The following is a 16,070-nucleotide window of genomic DNA, read 5'->3' on the forward strand; positions in this document are numbered from 1 at the left end:
ACTGTCTTCCCCTGCTCTGTTTTTAGTTCAGTGAATCTACTCTGTACGCTTCCTCCTTTGCAACAAAATTATCAGAGCCTTATCAGCTTCAGTGCTGCTGTTGTTGGTCTCTGTACTCAGGCTGCTCTTGGTACTGCTCCACTTTCTGCTGCAAGCGCGGCAGCAGTTCACAAAAGGAAGACCTCAAGATTTGGGAGTTAGAATCATAGATTTGACTAGGGTGGAAAGGGCCTTTGAGATCATCTAGTCCAACCATTGACCTGACACAAAACCCATCACTAAACCATGTCTCTAAGCACTATGTCAACATGTCTTTTAAATACCTCCAAGGATGGTGCCTCAACCACTTCCCTGGGCAGCCCATTCCAATGCTTAATAACTCTTTCAGTGTAAAAATATTTCCTCGCATCCAATCTGAACCTCCTCTGGTGCAACTTGAGGCCGTTTCCTCTTGTTCTATCACCTGGGATGTGGGAGAAGAGACTGACCTCCACCTCTCTACAATCTCCTTTTAGGTAGTTGTAGAGAGTGATAAGGTCTCCCTTCAGTCTCCTTTTCTCCAGGCTGAACAACCCCATTTCCCTTAGCTGCTCCTCATAAGACTTATTCTCCAGACCCCTCACCAGCTTCGTTGCCCTTCTCTGGACCCGCTCCAGCATCACCTCAATGTCTTTTTTGTGGTAAGGGGCCCAAAACTGGACACAGTACTTGAGCTGGGGCCTCACCAGTGCTGAGTACGTGGGTACGATCACCTCCTGAGTCCTACTTTGAGTTCCTGATACAGGCCAGGATGCTGTTGGCTTTCTTGGCCACCTGGGCACACTGCTGGCTCATGTTCAGCCAACAGTCGACCAACACCCCCAGGTCCTTTTTCTGCCAGGCAGCTCTCCAGCCACTCTGCCCCAGGCTTGTATCACTGCATGGGGTTGTTGTGACCCAAGTGCAAGACAAGTTGCACTTGTAAAATCCAGCCTCCTTGATGGATATAGTAGACTTCAATTGCTGAAAGTCAAAGGAGGTTACATGCTGATGGAGAAGGTTACATGAGCACTTGCATGCTACATACTTCAGTGCTTTTGACCCGTACTAAGAGAAGTTTGAGAATAAGGTGGGCTGCCATATGTGGGTGAGAACAGCAAGTGGAAAGCGAGGACAGCTGTCATATGGCAGGGATGTGGTCTCCCCATGGGGTTTGCTGCTGTTATCTTGTGCTGTGCAGATGCAGAGCACGTTTCCCACAGCTGTGCACACAGCAGTCCCACGTAGTCTCAACACAAGACACAAGAGTGTAATGCCTTCTCAGAGAGGCTTGGGCAAGGAGGAGGCAGGTAGCAGGGGTGAATTGTGGGGCTGGTGTTGGGCAGGGCGGTTCCAGCTGCCTACGTGTTGTGCGTGTCGTACGCCTGACCATGCCAGAGATGGGCTGCAGTCACAAAGGTGTGTTCCTGAAACCATCCTTCAGACCTCGCCTCCTCCCTGTGAGCCTTCCTCTGCTGTTACTGCTGACAAACCATAGCCTGCAGAGGTGCTGCAAGGGAGAGCCACAAGAGCACTTTTAGCTGGCTGGGTTAGAGGATGTTTTCAAAATCACCTGATAGCTTTGGAAAATCTGTGTTTTGCTGAAGTGGTTTATAGAGTCTGATTTTTTTTTTCCTCCCAGTCCCAAACTCCAGATGTCCGTGGCAGCTGTAAGCATGAGGCTTCTAGGTGGTCAGAGTTGAAAGTGTACAGAGGGAAATCAGAGCCTCATTCTTGGGGGCTTTAAAAAGGAGAAGGAGAGGCAAAAAGGCCCTGGAAAAACAGTATGATTTTTTCCTTTCCCCACTTACCACTTTCCAAGTGGCAGAATCACACTTCCACTGGGGATGATGTTTCCTGGAAAAGTTGGTGAATGTACTTGTGCTGCCAATACTAGTAAAAGCATTGAAGAGCTAAGATGTTGTTAAAGTTATGCTGACAAAATAAGGAGAAACCTTCATAAGGGGAGGGAGAAATCTTGGGTGCACTTTGGGTTGCACACATTTCAGTTACTGCATTTTTGTTTTTCCTCTTTTCCTTTTTCCAGTTTCATAAAACAGATGTGTTTTAGTGCTTAGCTGACTTAAGACTAAAATCATGAAGCTCATCACAGCCTGGAAATGCAGCCAGGATGTCCATGTGCAGAAATATCTCCGGGATGTGCTTGTGGAGACTGAGCAATCAGCAGTCAGCTGAAGTTTCCTACTTAATGTATAAAAATCTTGTCAGGGAGTTTGGTGATCCACTGTGAGTGATAAGTTTGAGCCATAGTGTTTTTATCATTTTCTTGTAGTACCCATTGAAGGCAGTAGCAAATCTTTCATGGAGTTTTTGGCTGCTGGATCAGGCTTCCATGAGTGCTAATGCTGTTAGTGTCACCTTGGTAGATGGTTCAATATGTTGGTGTAATTCCTCTCCAAAAGGAGACAACTCTTTTTCTGTAAGAATTAAGGCTTTTCAGTGTGCAAAAGAACAAGACCATATGAGTAAAGTTTAGGCTGCTATTGATGTCTGATCAAATATTCAGCTGCCTTGTGCATTAAAATGTTTTATCTCACATTTTGGATTTTCAGGTCTTGGTTGCACAATGCTCAGGCATCCTTGGTGTGGATGGGTAGTATATTAGCAAGCGTGGCAACGCAAAGAAATTGGCTCATCCGTACTCAGACTTGCCAGCTGCTAGCATTTAACCCATAGGAGTTTCTTGCCAACATTTGTTTCTCATATGTGTTCCTACCACCATTTCTTTCTTATCCAGGCAAGCTAGTAAGACAATTACGTTAGAGTCTGTGAGCGTTTCCTAGCAGACAGCAATGACCAAGATGAGTAAATGCTCCGAGTTGCTTATTGTCAAGCTGGGGAGGTAATGAGGATCTTTGGCCAGATGTCCAAGCAGACTGAAATCACTTGAAGGTCTTCCAAGCCACAGCTGCTTCTCACCAGTGAGGAAATCCAGATTTTGCCACTGAAGGTGTAACCTCAGGGCTGATTGTTTCTCTACAACATTTTCAGACAGTAGAAGCCATGCGGTGCTGTTCGTGTACATCCCGGTACACATATGGCTGAAGGATTCTGCCACGTCCTCTAGCAAAAGCCTGTGTTGCGAGCAGCTGGAAGCTATACATAGAAAGGATGTACCAACTCTCCGATAAACTTACTAGGAGTAGGAAAGCTAATTAATCATTCACTGACTGTGCATTCTAATCAGCGCAGTATAACTGAGTGCTTTGTGCTTCCAGCAGTTGCAAACACTGAAGATCTTCTATAGCTTTCTAACACTGTGGGGACAAAGTATAAGCCTTGTTTTATAATAGTGAAGCTATGGACTGAAGGTGGGCTTTTTCAGGGGTTTTCATTCTTGGACACCCAGCTTTACTGCCATTTCCAAAGCTTCAAGTTAAATGTGCTGTCAGAAAGCTGAGTCACAGAAGTAATAGCACCTGTCCTCAGCTTTTGCTAGAGTGTCTCTGCAAACCACAAACAGGCAAGAAAACACAAAAGCTGACCTGGGAACCAGAGTTGCCACCATTCATGGAAGGGCTCTTCTGAAGGCGTTTTGCCTGTACCTCATTCTTTGATCCAATGTGTATTTTATTAAAAGATTGTAACAAGGTTAAGACCCAGAGAAGTCAAACTGTGATATGGCTGTTTGTGTTGAGATCTGTGAGTTAAAGTGGACAGAAGAGAGAAATGAAAACTGGAACTCCACCAGATACGAAGAACTGATAAATGACTTCCAAGCATTGGTGCTGTTTTGAGATGGCTGATGACTTCGGAAAGAAGAGATTGGGTCAGTGTGTACTTCTTGGAACCTGTTTTTTTTTGTTTGTTTTTTTTTGAAAGTTTTATGACATGTTGAAACACTGGACTGCGTAACTCCTTCAGCCCTTCCCTGTTGCTTTCAGGGTTTTGTTCTGCTTAGCTTTGTATGTAATTGTGCCTGTTAAGCTCCATTTGACTGGTTTTATTCATCAGTTACTGAAGGCACAATACTAAGAATAAACTTCACCCTTTGCGCCCTTCATCTCAGTGCAGTGATGCATCCCTTCTAAGGAATGAATAATGGTGTTGTGATGCTCTGGAAATTAAAACAAATGTATACCAATCACTAAAACGCCTCATATTTTGATGTGAGGAAGGGGTGGGAGGTTAACAAAGAAGTAATTGTCAGATGTTTTTGATAATACTGCCCATGTTAGCAGGGAGATGGTACGTTTGGTGGCTTGGCAAGCCTGACAGTGAGCTGGAACCCTTGCTGGACTGCCTGGGCCCCCAGGGGAAGGCTGGCTTTTCTCCATCTCTGCAAAGAGATTTGTGTGAGCATGTAAAGCTTAAGCTGTTTGGAGTTTACATTTCTTCATGATTTCGCAGGCAAGATGTGATAGACAGGGTCTTAGGAATGTACTATGGTGAGATAGACCATGGGCATTAATTTCTAAAGGCAAAGATCTTCAGCTTCAAGACAGGCCTGTGGTTATCCAGCAAGTCCAGGTGAGGCTGTACGGTGCTTCGTGGGTGAGCACTGCGGTCACTGAAGGCTTTCAGTGACATAGGGCAGCCTTTCAAAACAAGCCAGTATTTATTAGACCCCTGGGATGGCACATAGAGCAAGGTCAGGTTTGCGTTGTCAAATTAAACTTCAGATGGAGTCCATGGGGACTGAAGCAACTGCTCTGGATTTCTGTAAACCCCTGGATGTCCTCTCCATGTCCCAGTGTGTGAAGCCCTTGTTATGTAGTCCTTCCCACAGCCTCCTGATACCTCAGGGCACTTTTTCTCCAGTTGCAGTACTGCTGTGGTCAGAGTCCTGCCTCCTCCAGCTCCTGATGCTGATCTTTGGTCACTGGAGTCTTCTGTCATTTCCTGACGTGCTCTGGTGGCTCAGGGGCAGCTGACAGTGGTCCTTCCACAATAAATGAGACACATACAACAAATACTGCTTTCCCAGGGAATAAATTCACTCAGTCACGCCTACAGGTAGCACATACTCTCCCGTTACGGATGTCCTAGCCTCCCATATTGTCCATGTGTGCCTTTTTGTCAGGTTTGTGTTGTCCCCTGGAGCATTTGGTGGTGTGCAGGGACCAGCTTTGGAAGAAGGGCAGGCTGGGGAGTTTGTGAGGAGCTTTAAGAGCTCAGGTGCTCTGGATAATGGCCAGGCTCAGCGTGCCCTGGGAAGCAAGCTTGGCCAAACTCCGGTGGTGTGTCCAGCACGTGGCAGCACGCTTTGTTGTCTTGCTGGTTGACAGAGAGGAAGAGACTGTAGCTATGTGTTTTCCTGAGATACCTTGTCTGTTGTTTGTAATTGACCTTGACCAGCCTGTACAGCTGCTGGTGGTTTAGAGTTCACCTATAAAAATAGGCTTCCTCAATTACATATTCAAATGAACATAAAACAAGCTTCCAAAGCAGTGCTAGAGTTGGGCCCAAACGTGCTTATAGGCCCAAACGTGTTTGTGGGCCCAAACGTGGAAGCTGCACGTGCAAATTGGGTTACTGCCCTCAAAACCTCCCGTTTGTGTCTTTGCTTAGGATTGGCAGTGGGGCTGGGTGAAGTTAGTCGTGTTGGAAGGAGCTGCAGGGAAAAGGGCTTTATTAGATGGCAGGGCTAAAGGGCACTGAAAGGCAGGCAGGCTCAGTCCTCAAACCCTCCTAGGTGTTTGTGTGTTTATTACTTGTCAGCTGCACCTCCATTGCCATTATTTATTTTAAGTTCACTCAGAAGGAAGCATACATTCAGGTAGCATTTTCCTCTGTTAGAATTCAGGTTTAAATAATTGTCTCCTTTCTGCTCCATAACATCCATTAGGGATTCTTCTTCTCATTTTCTGACTTCCATACTTAAAAGGCAAGCCCTCTTAGGGGTGCCTTCCTTTTAAATGTAAGACATTTAGATTGATTGGTGTGCAGTTTTTGGTGCTAGGTACATTAATGATTTCTGGATGTCCCTGATGTGGAGTATCATTTTCATACACTGACACTAACTACCCTTCCCTCTCATGTCATAGGCAAGAGGGACGTTAATAAAACTAATCACTGCCTTGTAGTTTACAGGGTGAAATCTCTCTTCATCCACCTGAAATATTTGTATTTATTCAAGGAAGAAGAAAAAAAAACTAACTTTGCTTCTGTCTGGCTTGTGGGGAGTTTTTCCATCAGATATGTGGCATTTCCAATGTTTCATTGCAAACCAAAACTTGTTCATGTCCATTTGTAAAAACTCTGCATAATGAATAGGATTTGGTTGTTGATGTTTTAAGAGTAGTTGTCAAACCTACTTCAGTGGGTGTGTGAGATGGCATAGGCAGGATGCAGGAACAACCACAAAGCCATGGTTGAAATGCAAAGAGTACGTTTATTTTTATGACCCCGTGGATCGGGGGATCTCCAAAGCAGCACCAGGGTGGTGGCACACAAGTGGGAATGCCGGCACCAAGCAGCTCAGTCCTTCCTAAAGGATCCTGGAACCTGCTGTTTTCCCCCGTTTATCAGGGATTCACGCAGGCGTCGTTTACCACTGTACTTTGATCTTTCCCACGGCAGGGCAGGAATCTCAGGCACGTCCGATAGGGTGCCTCTAAGTCTTTCACAGGCCCGTGTTATCTAAACACAGATGTTCTGCTTGTTAAGCACACAAGACTAAACAATGATTAGTATGATATATGTGTTTTACTGCACCTCAACTGCAGGTCACTTGAGCGTGTTTACAATCCTCCTTGCTATTCTTCTGTAATTTCCCATAGTTGCCTAACGTGAGGTAGTGACGACAAGTCAATTGTGGGTGATTTTCCAGAGGACTGAGTGTTTTTTTTTCTCTCACACACTCCCCTTCCTCTTTTATTCCTCTGTAAGGCCTTCTTGCTCTGCTTCCTCTTTATGGGACTTTTTTATGAGTGTCTGACAGTGGTAGTAAATAGGTTGATAAGTTCAAACCTGTTCCAAGCTTAGGACGAGGGATTTTGTAACACATACGCTTTCGTGCATCAAGCAATAAAGCAAGGGGTGGATGGGTTGAATAGCTTTGTGGGTGACTTGTCTTTGTTGGACATGAAAGCTGTGGAAGGTCAAATATGTGTTATGGGGTCTGCCATCTTCTGCATCCTGTCTGATACCCACATCAAAACTGATTGAGAAAACATCAAATCTGGGAAGTCTGGTTGTTCCTAAATAACCTGATACCCCTGTATCTGTGAAGCTATCTGTGTGTACACCATCACTGTGCTTGGGGGCATGTACCTGCCTTTATCCTATGGCTTACAGACCAGGCTTTCAGAAGAGCTCAGCAGCTACATTTATTCAGTAAAACCTGGTGCTTTCCTCTTGTACGAAGTGTTTTAAAACTAAATTGGGGACCAGCGCACCCATCTGAATGGCTTTGCAAACAGATTCACCTAGACCTGCTGTCTGCCTGGGGATCAGCGCACCCATCTGAATGGCTTTGCAAACAGATTCACCTAGACCTGCTGTCTGCATGTCACTGGGAGATGCATGCTGTAACCAAAGAGGTTTTCTGTTTTCCTCAGAGCAAATTGGAGCCCTGGCCGGGCAGCACATCGTGCATGTGGCCTGCGGAGAGTCCCACAGCGTGGCGCTCAGTGACCAGGGACAGCTCTTCTCCTGGGGTGCTGGCAGCGATGGACAGCTGGGCCTCACTACTATAGAAGATGCAGTCACAGTACCAAGGTAAATTTTTAACAGGTTGAGGTTTCCTTAAGGCAGCTCCTTGGAAGTGATGATGCATCAAGGGTTGCTCACTTTCCAGCCTGGAGTTGGTGGGAGCACTTTTGCTCAGAGCAGCAGTAATTGGGCACTTCTCACATTGGGATGCAAGAATGATGCCTCCTCCTTTTCCATACTGTTCTGGTGCTCCTTGAGCCCCCCTGGGACTCAGAAAAGTCTGCAGGAGGTTGGACAGGACAGACTTTCTACTCGTAGGTGCTTGAGGCATGGAAAAGAAAATCAGAGCGTGCTCAGCTTCCTCATTGAAAAATGCCACTGTGTTTTGTACAGAGCAGGGGGGTGCATGAGGGAGGACTCAAAAATAGAAATGCCATGTGTGATATCCATCTCTATTTCAGTACCTAGGAAGTCCTCTGAGAAGGAGATACATTTCAAGAACGGGAAAAAAAAACACATGGCTGCATGCACTGGCACCTCAGCTCTGAAACTCTTTTGCAGTGTTGCCCGTTAGCAGCAAAGCTACTAAGCCAGCCTACTGCAAGTCTGAATAGTCAGTGTCACTCAGAAACTTCAGGGTAGTGCTCAGTTTTCTTCATTTACTTATTTAACGTCTCTTACCTGTGTCAGAGCACTAATAGGGTTAAGTGCAAGGACATGTAGATGGTGGCAGTGGCCAGTGGCAGACACCAAGGGTCCTCTGTCCAAAGCAGTTCATGGATGATAGGTCTCAGCTTATTACCATAATAAAGATAACCGGTCTCTTTGTACTTAATGGTGTTGTATCATGCTATGTTAATAACAGACATAGTCTGTCTCTTATTCAGGCTGCCTCTGCAGATCCAGCACAGAGCAGAAATTTGGGACATCTGTCTAGGGTGGCTGTCATTGTTGAAATGGTATTTAAAGGAAAAGAGTTTCAGTCAAAAAACACTGATGTTTGAGCTGCAGGGCTGTGTGAGAAGACAGTTCTTAACTTGCAGGTGGCTCCGATATAGCAGAGAGACAGGCTCACACATCGATGTGATAGTGCCAGTTTAAAAATAACATTTTTGTGAAATAGCTTGAACCTTTAACATGCTGTTCCCTGTACAAAGCACTGAAGAGGTTTTAGTGCTGTAACTCATAGTAACTGCTACGCCCCTGACAGCATGAAAAATAATATGTGTTTTACTGCACCTCAACTGCAGGTCACTTGAGCGTGTTTACAATCCTCCTTGCTATTCTTCTGTAATTTCCCATAGTTGCCTAACGTGAGGTAGTGACGACAAGTCAATTGTGGGTGATTTTCCAGAGGACTGAGTGTTTTTTTTTCTCTCACACACTCCCCTTCCTCTTTTATTCCTCTGTAAGGCCTTCTTGCTCTGCTTCCTCTTTATGGGACTTTTTTATGAGTGTCTGACAGTGGTAGTAAATAGGTTGATAAGTTCAAACCTGTTCCAAGCTTAGGACGAGGGATTTTGTAACACATACGCTTTCGTGCATCAAGCAATAAAGCAAGGGGTGGATGGGTTGAATAGCTTTGTGGGTGACTTGTCTTTGTTGGACATGAAAGCTGTGGAAGGTCAAATATGTGTTATGGGGTCTGCCATCTTCTGCATCCTGTCTGATACCCACATCAAAACTGATTGAGAAAACATCAAATCTGGGAAGTCTGGTTGTTCCTAAATAACCTGATACCCCTGTATCTGTGAAGCTATCTGTGTGTACACCATCACTGTGCTTGGGGGCATGTACCTGCCTTTATCCTATGGCTTACAGACCAGGCTTTCAGAAGAGCTCAGCAGCTACATTTATTCAGTAAAACCTGGTGCTTTCCTCTTGTACGAAGTGTTTTAAAACTAAATTGGGGACCAGCGCACCCATCTGAATGGCTTTGCAAACAGATTCACCTAGACCTGCTGTCTGCGTATCACTGGGAGATGCATGCTGTAACCAAAGAGGTTTTCTGTTTTCCTCAGAGCAAATTGGAGCCCTGGCCGGGCAGCACATCGTGCATGTGGCCTGCGGAGAGTCCCACAGCGTGGCGCTCAGTGACCAGGGACAGCTCTTCTCCTGGGGTGCTGGCAGCGATGGACAGCTGGGCCTCACTACTATAGAAGATGCAGTCACAGTACCAAGGTAAATTTTTAACAGGTTGAGGTTTCCTTAAGGCAGCTCCTTGGAAGTGATGATGCATCAAGGGTTGCTCACTTTCCAGCCTGGAGTTGGTGGGAGCACTTTTGCTCAGAGCAGCAGTAATTGGGCACTTCTCACATTGGGATGCAAGAATGATGCCTCCTCCTTTTCCATACTGTTCTGGTGCTCCTTGAGCCCCCCTGGGACTCAGAAAAGTCTGCAGGAGGTTGGACAGGACAGACTTTCTACTCGTAGGTGCTTGAGGCATGGAAAAGAAAATCAGAGCGTGCTCAGCTTCCTCATTGAAAAATGCCACTGTGTTTTGTACAGAGCAGGGGGGTGCATGAGGGAGGACTCAAAAATAGAAATGCCATGTGTGATATCCATCTCTATTTCAGTACCTAGGAAGTCCTCTGAGAAGGAGATACATTTCAAGAACGGGAAAAAAAAACACATGGCTGCATGCACTGGCACCTCAGCTCTGAAACTCTTTTGCAGTGTTGCCCGTTAGCAGCAAAGCTACTAAGCCAGCCTACTGCAAGTCTGAATAGTCAGTGTCACTCAGAAACTTCAGGGTAGTGCTCAGTTTTCTTCATTTACTTATTTAACGTCTCTTACCTGTGTCAGAGCACTAATAGGGTTAAGTGCAAGGACATGTAGATGGTGGCAGTGGCCAGTGGCAGACACCAAGGGTCCTCTGTCCAAAGCAGTTCATGGATGATAGGTCTCAGCTTATTACCATAATAAAGATAACCGGTCTCTTTGTACTTAATGGTGTTGTATCATGCTATGTTAATAACAGACATAGTCTGTCTCTTATTCAGGCTGCCTCTGCAGATCCAGCACAGAGCAGAAATTTGGGACATCTGTCTAGGGTGGCTGTCATTGTTGAAATGGTATTTAAAGGAAAAGAGTTTCAGTCAAAAAACACTGATGTTTGAGCTGCAGGGCTGTGTGAGAAGACAGTTCTTAACTTGCAGGTGGCTCCGATATAGCAGAGAGACAGGCTCACACATCGATGTGATAGTGCCAGTTTAAAAATAACATTTTTGTGAAATAGCTTGAACCTTTAACATGCTGTTCCCTGTACAAAGCACTGAAGAGGTTTTAGTGCTGTAACTCATAGTAACTGCTACGCCCCTGACAGCATGAAAAATATCATTGCCTGAAAAAAAGTAGTGAGAGAGACACCAAGAACCAGTTATTTTCACCATTTCCAGGTGACTGGATTCAGTGTTATAGCAGCAAACGTAGCTGGAGTTAGTAGTCAAAGTGTCTAATGGTCTCCACAGATGTGCATCTATTATGTATGAATCTGTATCACCTTTAAAACACCATTCTTCAGTCCAAAACCATGGGTTATGTGTAGAACAAATATCTGGATGGCAATCATAGTTTCAATCTAAGGTGATACTGTATTTGTGGACACGTATTCTAACTTGGCTTCTTCTTTAGGTTGATAAAGAAATTGAACCAACAGACAATACTGCAGGTTTCCTGTGGAAATTGGCATTGTCTGGCTTTGGCAGCAGGTACTGTAACATTCATTATTTATTACCAAGATTTGTGCTGTTATTTTGCACAGTGTCCAAGATTGCATATTTCTGCATAATAAACCAAGGCCATCCCTGTCCCAACTGCTTTTAGGCCAAATGGGAGGCCGTAAACCAGATCAGTTACCATGTTACAGACAGGCCACTCACTGTCTCACTGGTGAATGATTGCAGGAATACTTAAAAGCTTTCTATCTTGGCATAGAAAAATGCGCGTAATTAATTTCTTGTGTTGAAATTATCCTTGGCTATTATTCCTCTGTATGCAACATGTGGACTGTTCTTTGTTATGCTGTTTAAGTTACAGCAGTCTGATGTTGTATTTTGTACTTAGTTGCATGTCTGTTTATTTACCCGGTGGCTTCAGACATGGCAAAGAACATGTTGCTTGATTTCTTCCAAGTGGCTTCAGACTGTGCTTTTATTTTGGCAAAGAACATGTTGCTTGATTTCTTCCATCAAAGTGATTGAGTGGGAGCAAGGACCCGAGCACTGGTTCTTGTTCATTTTGACAAACTTGCTTATCTGTTGGCCAGCTTTTACTCACTGTCCTCTTTCTTTCCTTCTTTCAGATGGCCAGTTCTTCACATGGGGGCAGAACAGCTATGGTCAGCTGGGCTTGGGTAAAGAATGTCCCTCCCAAGCCAGTCCACAACGTGTCAAGTCTCTTGATGGGATCCCTTTGGCTCAGGTTGCTGCAGGTGGAGCCCATAGTTTTGCCCTCTCTCTCTCAGGAGCTGTGTTTGGCTGGGGGAAGAACAGCTCAGGACAACTGGGATTAAGTGATGAACGAGGTATTAAAATTGTGCTCCTAGGTGAAAGAAGGATGGACTTTTCTGGTCTAGTGTCTCCTTTTGCATTGACAATATATTTTTACTGAGCAGATGTGTAACCTCAGCAAGTCCTCTTGGGAGGAGGGGGCAGAGGAATAGTCTCTGATGGGCTCTACAGGCTTCTCATACTTAGTAGGAACAGAAATACTTTTTTCCCCTTGTAGATGTTAGAGGAAGTTAGGAAGGTCAGAAGAATGATTTTTCAAATGTGGGTGTCAACATGCAGGCATAGAAGTTGTGCTCATATTCTTTCTTCCTCTTCTCAAAAATGCTTTGTCCATATTTTATTTGAAGTTGATGTGGAGCAAAGGCTCTCCCTGTGGAACAGCAGGCTGAACCCGTCCTCCTCTTTGCCAACTTGTATGTGACTGGTGAGCATTTGTACGCTACAGAATGATGGCAACACGTAGTATCTCAGGATTGTAAAGTGTTGTCTAGTTTATTTGTTGCACAATTTTCCAGACACTCAGGGCCTATGGTAGTTTTTTTCGGGTGGCATGTTCAGTGAAGCCTGGCCATCAACAGACTTGAAGATGGGTTTATAAATGAGGCTGATGAGTGGACGTGACATTACCACTAGTCTGAAAAGCCCCAATCTCCTCTGCTTGTTGTTAACACATTCTTAACTTTTTGTAAAAGCAAGTGAGTTAAAGATGCTCTTTGGAGCTTCAAATTAACCTCTTAATTGTTTTCCACGTAGTTGCTGAGTAACATTAAATATCTAGGCAACTGCCTGAGTGTGGATGTGATACCTAGCATGCACAGGTAGTTTAATTTGCATGGGTGAATTAATGAGGTGTGTATATTTGTAAGCATTAGGTTGCGTAATGTAGTAGCATATAAACATTGTATGCTGCAAGAGAAAAGAGTTACCTCACATTTTGTGTACCTATGGTGGAATGATGCATTTTGACAACTCACCCTACCAGTTGAAGCATATTTAAAGCAATTGCTCAAAAGCAGCCTGTAGTTTAGAAAAGGAGGCTCAAATGTTGTATGTGTCATTTCATCTTCATCTTGCTTTACACTTTTAGAAATATGAAGCACAACTGTAAGACTTGTAAGATACCTTGTGTTCTCTCAGAAATGCTCCAGGTGTATTCTCTTGTACTGCATGTAAGCTAGAGTTGATCTAGTATAAGAGCAGCCATGTTCCCGCCATGTAGACTGGCAAATAACACTTCTCATTTCAACAAAGCTGCAGTTTATATATGAGAGGCTTGCTTTGACATGAGGCTGGTCTTCAGTGAACGTATAAGGGACATCTGCTTGTGGGGCTGTGTTGGCCAGGAATCATACCCTGCTTACCTCTCAATACATAGCACTGTAGCAAATACGTGATATTTATGGTGAGTGAATCATGGTAAGACGGTGTGAATTATACTTAGTGAACATGAGCAGCAAACATGAGTAGTCTACAGCACTGTTATTTAAGCAATTATGCTGTAGAGATAAGTGTAATTTCTGTCAAATAAAGATCAGGGTGCTAAAGTACAGAACGAAGTAAATGAAAAATCTGCTGTCATTTCTAAATCCATGAAAATGTGACCACTTTGCTTTCGCTACCCAGAAAAAAGCACCTGTCAAATCTTAAAAAATGGACAACTTCCATAGGTAGGAACCTAATTTTTTGTTGATATGAAGTAGGCAGCTGCTCCCCTTAATATCCAACTGTTTTGGAAAACCTAATTTTTTTGTTGGTATGAAGTAAGCGGCTGCTCCCCTTAATATCCAACTGTTTTGGAGTGCTGACTGCTCCTTGAAATGCTCAGCTTTTTTTATTTTTTACGTCAGTAAAACATGTAACCTCATGTAGTGTATTCATCCTTGGGAGACACGCTTTTCAGGATTAGAATGTCAGAGTCAAGGAGAAAAGCGTCACTTAACGGTTGGCAGAGATTAGCCTTTGCAAGTAGGAGGATCTACTTCTTAAAGGATGACAACAGAAGGAAGGCTACGCATTTAAATACACCTTGGGATTCAGGTTGTCATGTGTGTTGTGCTGGTGTATCCCACGTGTCAGGATTGTTCTGTATGGAAAAGGTCTAAGCAAAGTTTTGGAAACAAATGTTTGCAGTTGTCAGTGAGGAGTCTGGAATGGAGCATGAGGCTGAAGGTGGGTGTATCTAGCCTGCACTCATCATACCTCCTGAACTGCAAGGGCATGCTGAGTTTGTACAAGATTTGCATTCTTGCTCTGGACAATTTTCTTTGAGCCAGGCCACATCTTGTAGGAATTGGAGGAGGAAAGCAGTAGTGAAGTACTCAAGGACATCTTTTTTTTCCACAGTTGTTAAAGCTTCCCTTGCACACGTAAACCATGTCTGAAAATCAGACCACCAGTGGTTTTTTCAGGCACCTAAGTTTGTGTTTATGAAACAAATCCTCTATTTTCTTTGTCTTCAACACAGACCGAGAATCCCCTTGTCACGTGAAGCTGTTGCGGTCTCAGAAGGTTGTTTACATCAGCTGTGGAGAGGAACACACAGCAGTTCTGACAAAGGTAAAGATGCTGACCTGGGAACCCTGGCTGCTGTCTCACCTGCCTGATGATTTCACATTAATGTCCTGGGTAATGGTGGAAAAGAAGAGATTGACTTACTGTATCCCACCCAACCCCGGCAAAAGAAACTAAATAGAAAGTGTAGTCTTATTGTAATTTATTCTGAGATTCATTGCCAGCATGATCCATTGCTGTTCTCAAAGATGAAGATGTTACTAATCCATGACAAGGAATAGTAAAATTCAGGTGAATCACTCAAAGGAATTAATTTGAGCAGAAAAATTAACAAACGTACATCCAAAGGGGTGAAAATAGCAGGTTTTTTGGATTATAAACAGAGAATGATATTGTGCATAGGAATGAAATGCAGGTTGAAATGAATGGGTGTTTAAATGAAACATTAGCAGTCACTCACAGCATTTACAAGAGGTTTTTGGTTGCAAACCTGCTGTTTCCAAGTTGTGTATAGTTTAGTGGACAGAGGACAGGACTAGGATTTGGAAGATCACTGCTCAGTTCTTGCCTTGCCTCTGCCACTTCCTAGGTGTTGCTTCTTTTTTAGTCCTTTGGTGTTCTCCAATTTAAAATTAATTAAAGCAGCTAACATTGGGATTCCTGTGGGAAAGACACTGTAGAAGATCAGTTATGTAGAACCTCTTGTTGAAGGAAAAAGGTCACAGTCCTTGTGATCAGCAGATGACAGAGATAGGTGTAAAGTACTGTGGAAATGGGCACCATTCAGTCGTGTTTAAATCTGGTGGGATGTCAGATTCAACCTTGTGGGGGAGGGAAGCTGGGCTACTGTAGACATACCTAAAGATAATTCTGGGTGGCCAGGTAACTATTTAGAAGCTGCATTGGCAGGGCTCAAGTTTCTTTTCTGAATCCTTTGGAAATCCCCAGCAGTCTCTGCTTAAACTCGGGCTCGTACTGGACTGGAGTCAGAGAGATGCTGCTGGGTTATGGGTCCCTAAATGGAGAATATGCTGTTTGATTTGCTAACAGAGTGGAGGGGTGTTCACGTTCGGTGCAGGTTCCTGCGGGCAACTGGGACATGACTCCATGAACGATGAAGTGAACCCCCGAAGAGTTCTTGAGCTAATGGGCAGTGAAGTATCCCAGATTGCTTGTGGAAGGTGAGTCCTGCCTCTTTGTGTGTCTTTTTCTTTGGTGGAGGTAAATGCTGACACTGAGCCTTGTAAATAGGGGAAACAGTCGTGCTTCTGCATTCTACATGTCAAAATCAAGTTAAATTTTACTTCCCGTGAGAATTTTAAGGAAGGAATTGTTGTGGGTTTTGGTGTTTTGTTTTTTTTTTAATTGGGGTTGTTCCTTGGGCGGTCACCTGCTATAAGATACCTTTCCATC

At 44.2% G+C, this 16,070-nt stretch overlaps 1 protein-coding gene across 1 annotated transcript in view; it reads left to right on the forward strand.

Annotated features, from left to right (window-relative positions):
* The window catches only part of LOC106889180 (probable E3 ubiquitin-protein ligase HERC3), a 50,169-nt gene that overhangs the window by 10,366 nt on the left and 23,733 nt on the right, over positions 1 to 16,070 (forward strand). The window contains exons 2-6 of the mRNA XM_014943970.1: positions 7,542 to 7,701; positions 11,269 to 11,345; positions 11,939 to 12,160; positions 14,611 to 14,702; positions 15,708 to 15,838. Coding sequence (XP_014799456.1) covers positions 7,542 to 7,701; positions 11,269 to 11,345; positions 11,939 to 12,160; positions 14,611 to 14,702; positions 15,708 to 15,838 — 682 coding nt within the window. The remainder of the gene's footprint in view (positions 1 to 7,541; positions 7,702 to 11,268; positions 11,346 to 11,938; positions 12,161 to 14,610; positions 14,703 to 15,707; positions 15,839 to 16,070) is intronic.

The sequence above is a fragment of the Calidris pugnax genome, unplaced genomic scaffold (genome assembly GCF_001431845.1).
Source record: "Calidris pugnax isolate Ruff unplaced genomic scaffold, ASM143184v1 scaffold15, whole genome shotgun sequence".
NCBI classification, from domain to species: domain Eukaryota; kingdom Metazoa; phylum Chordata; class Aves; order Charadriiformes; family Scolopacidae; genus Calidris; species Calidris pugnax.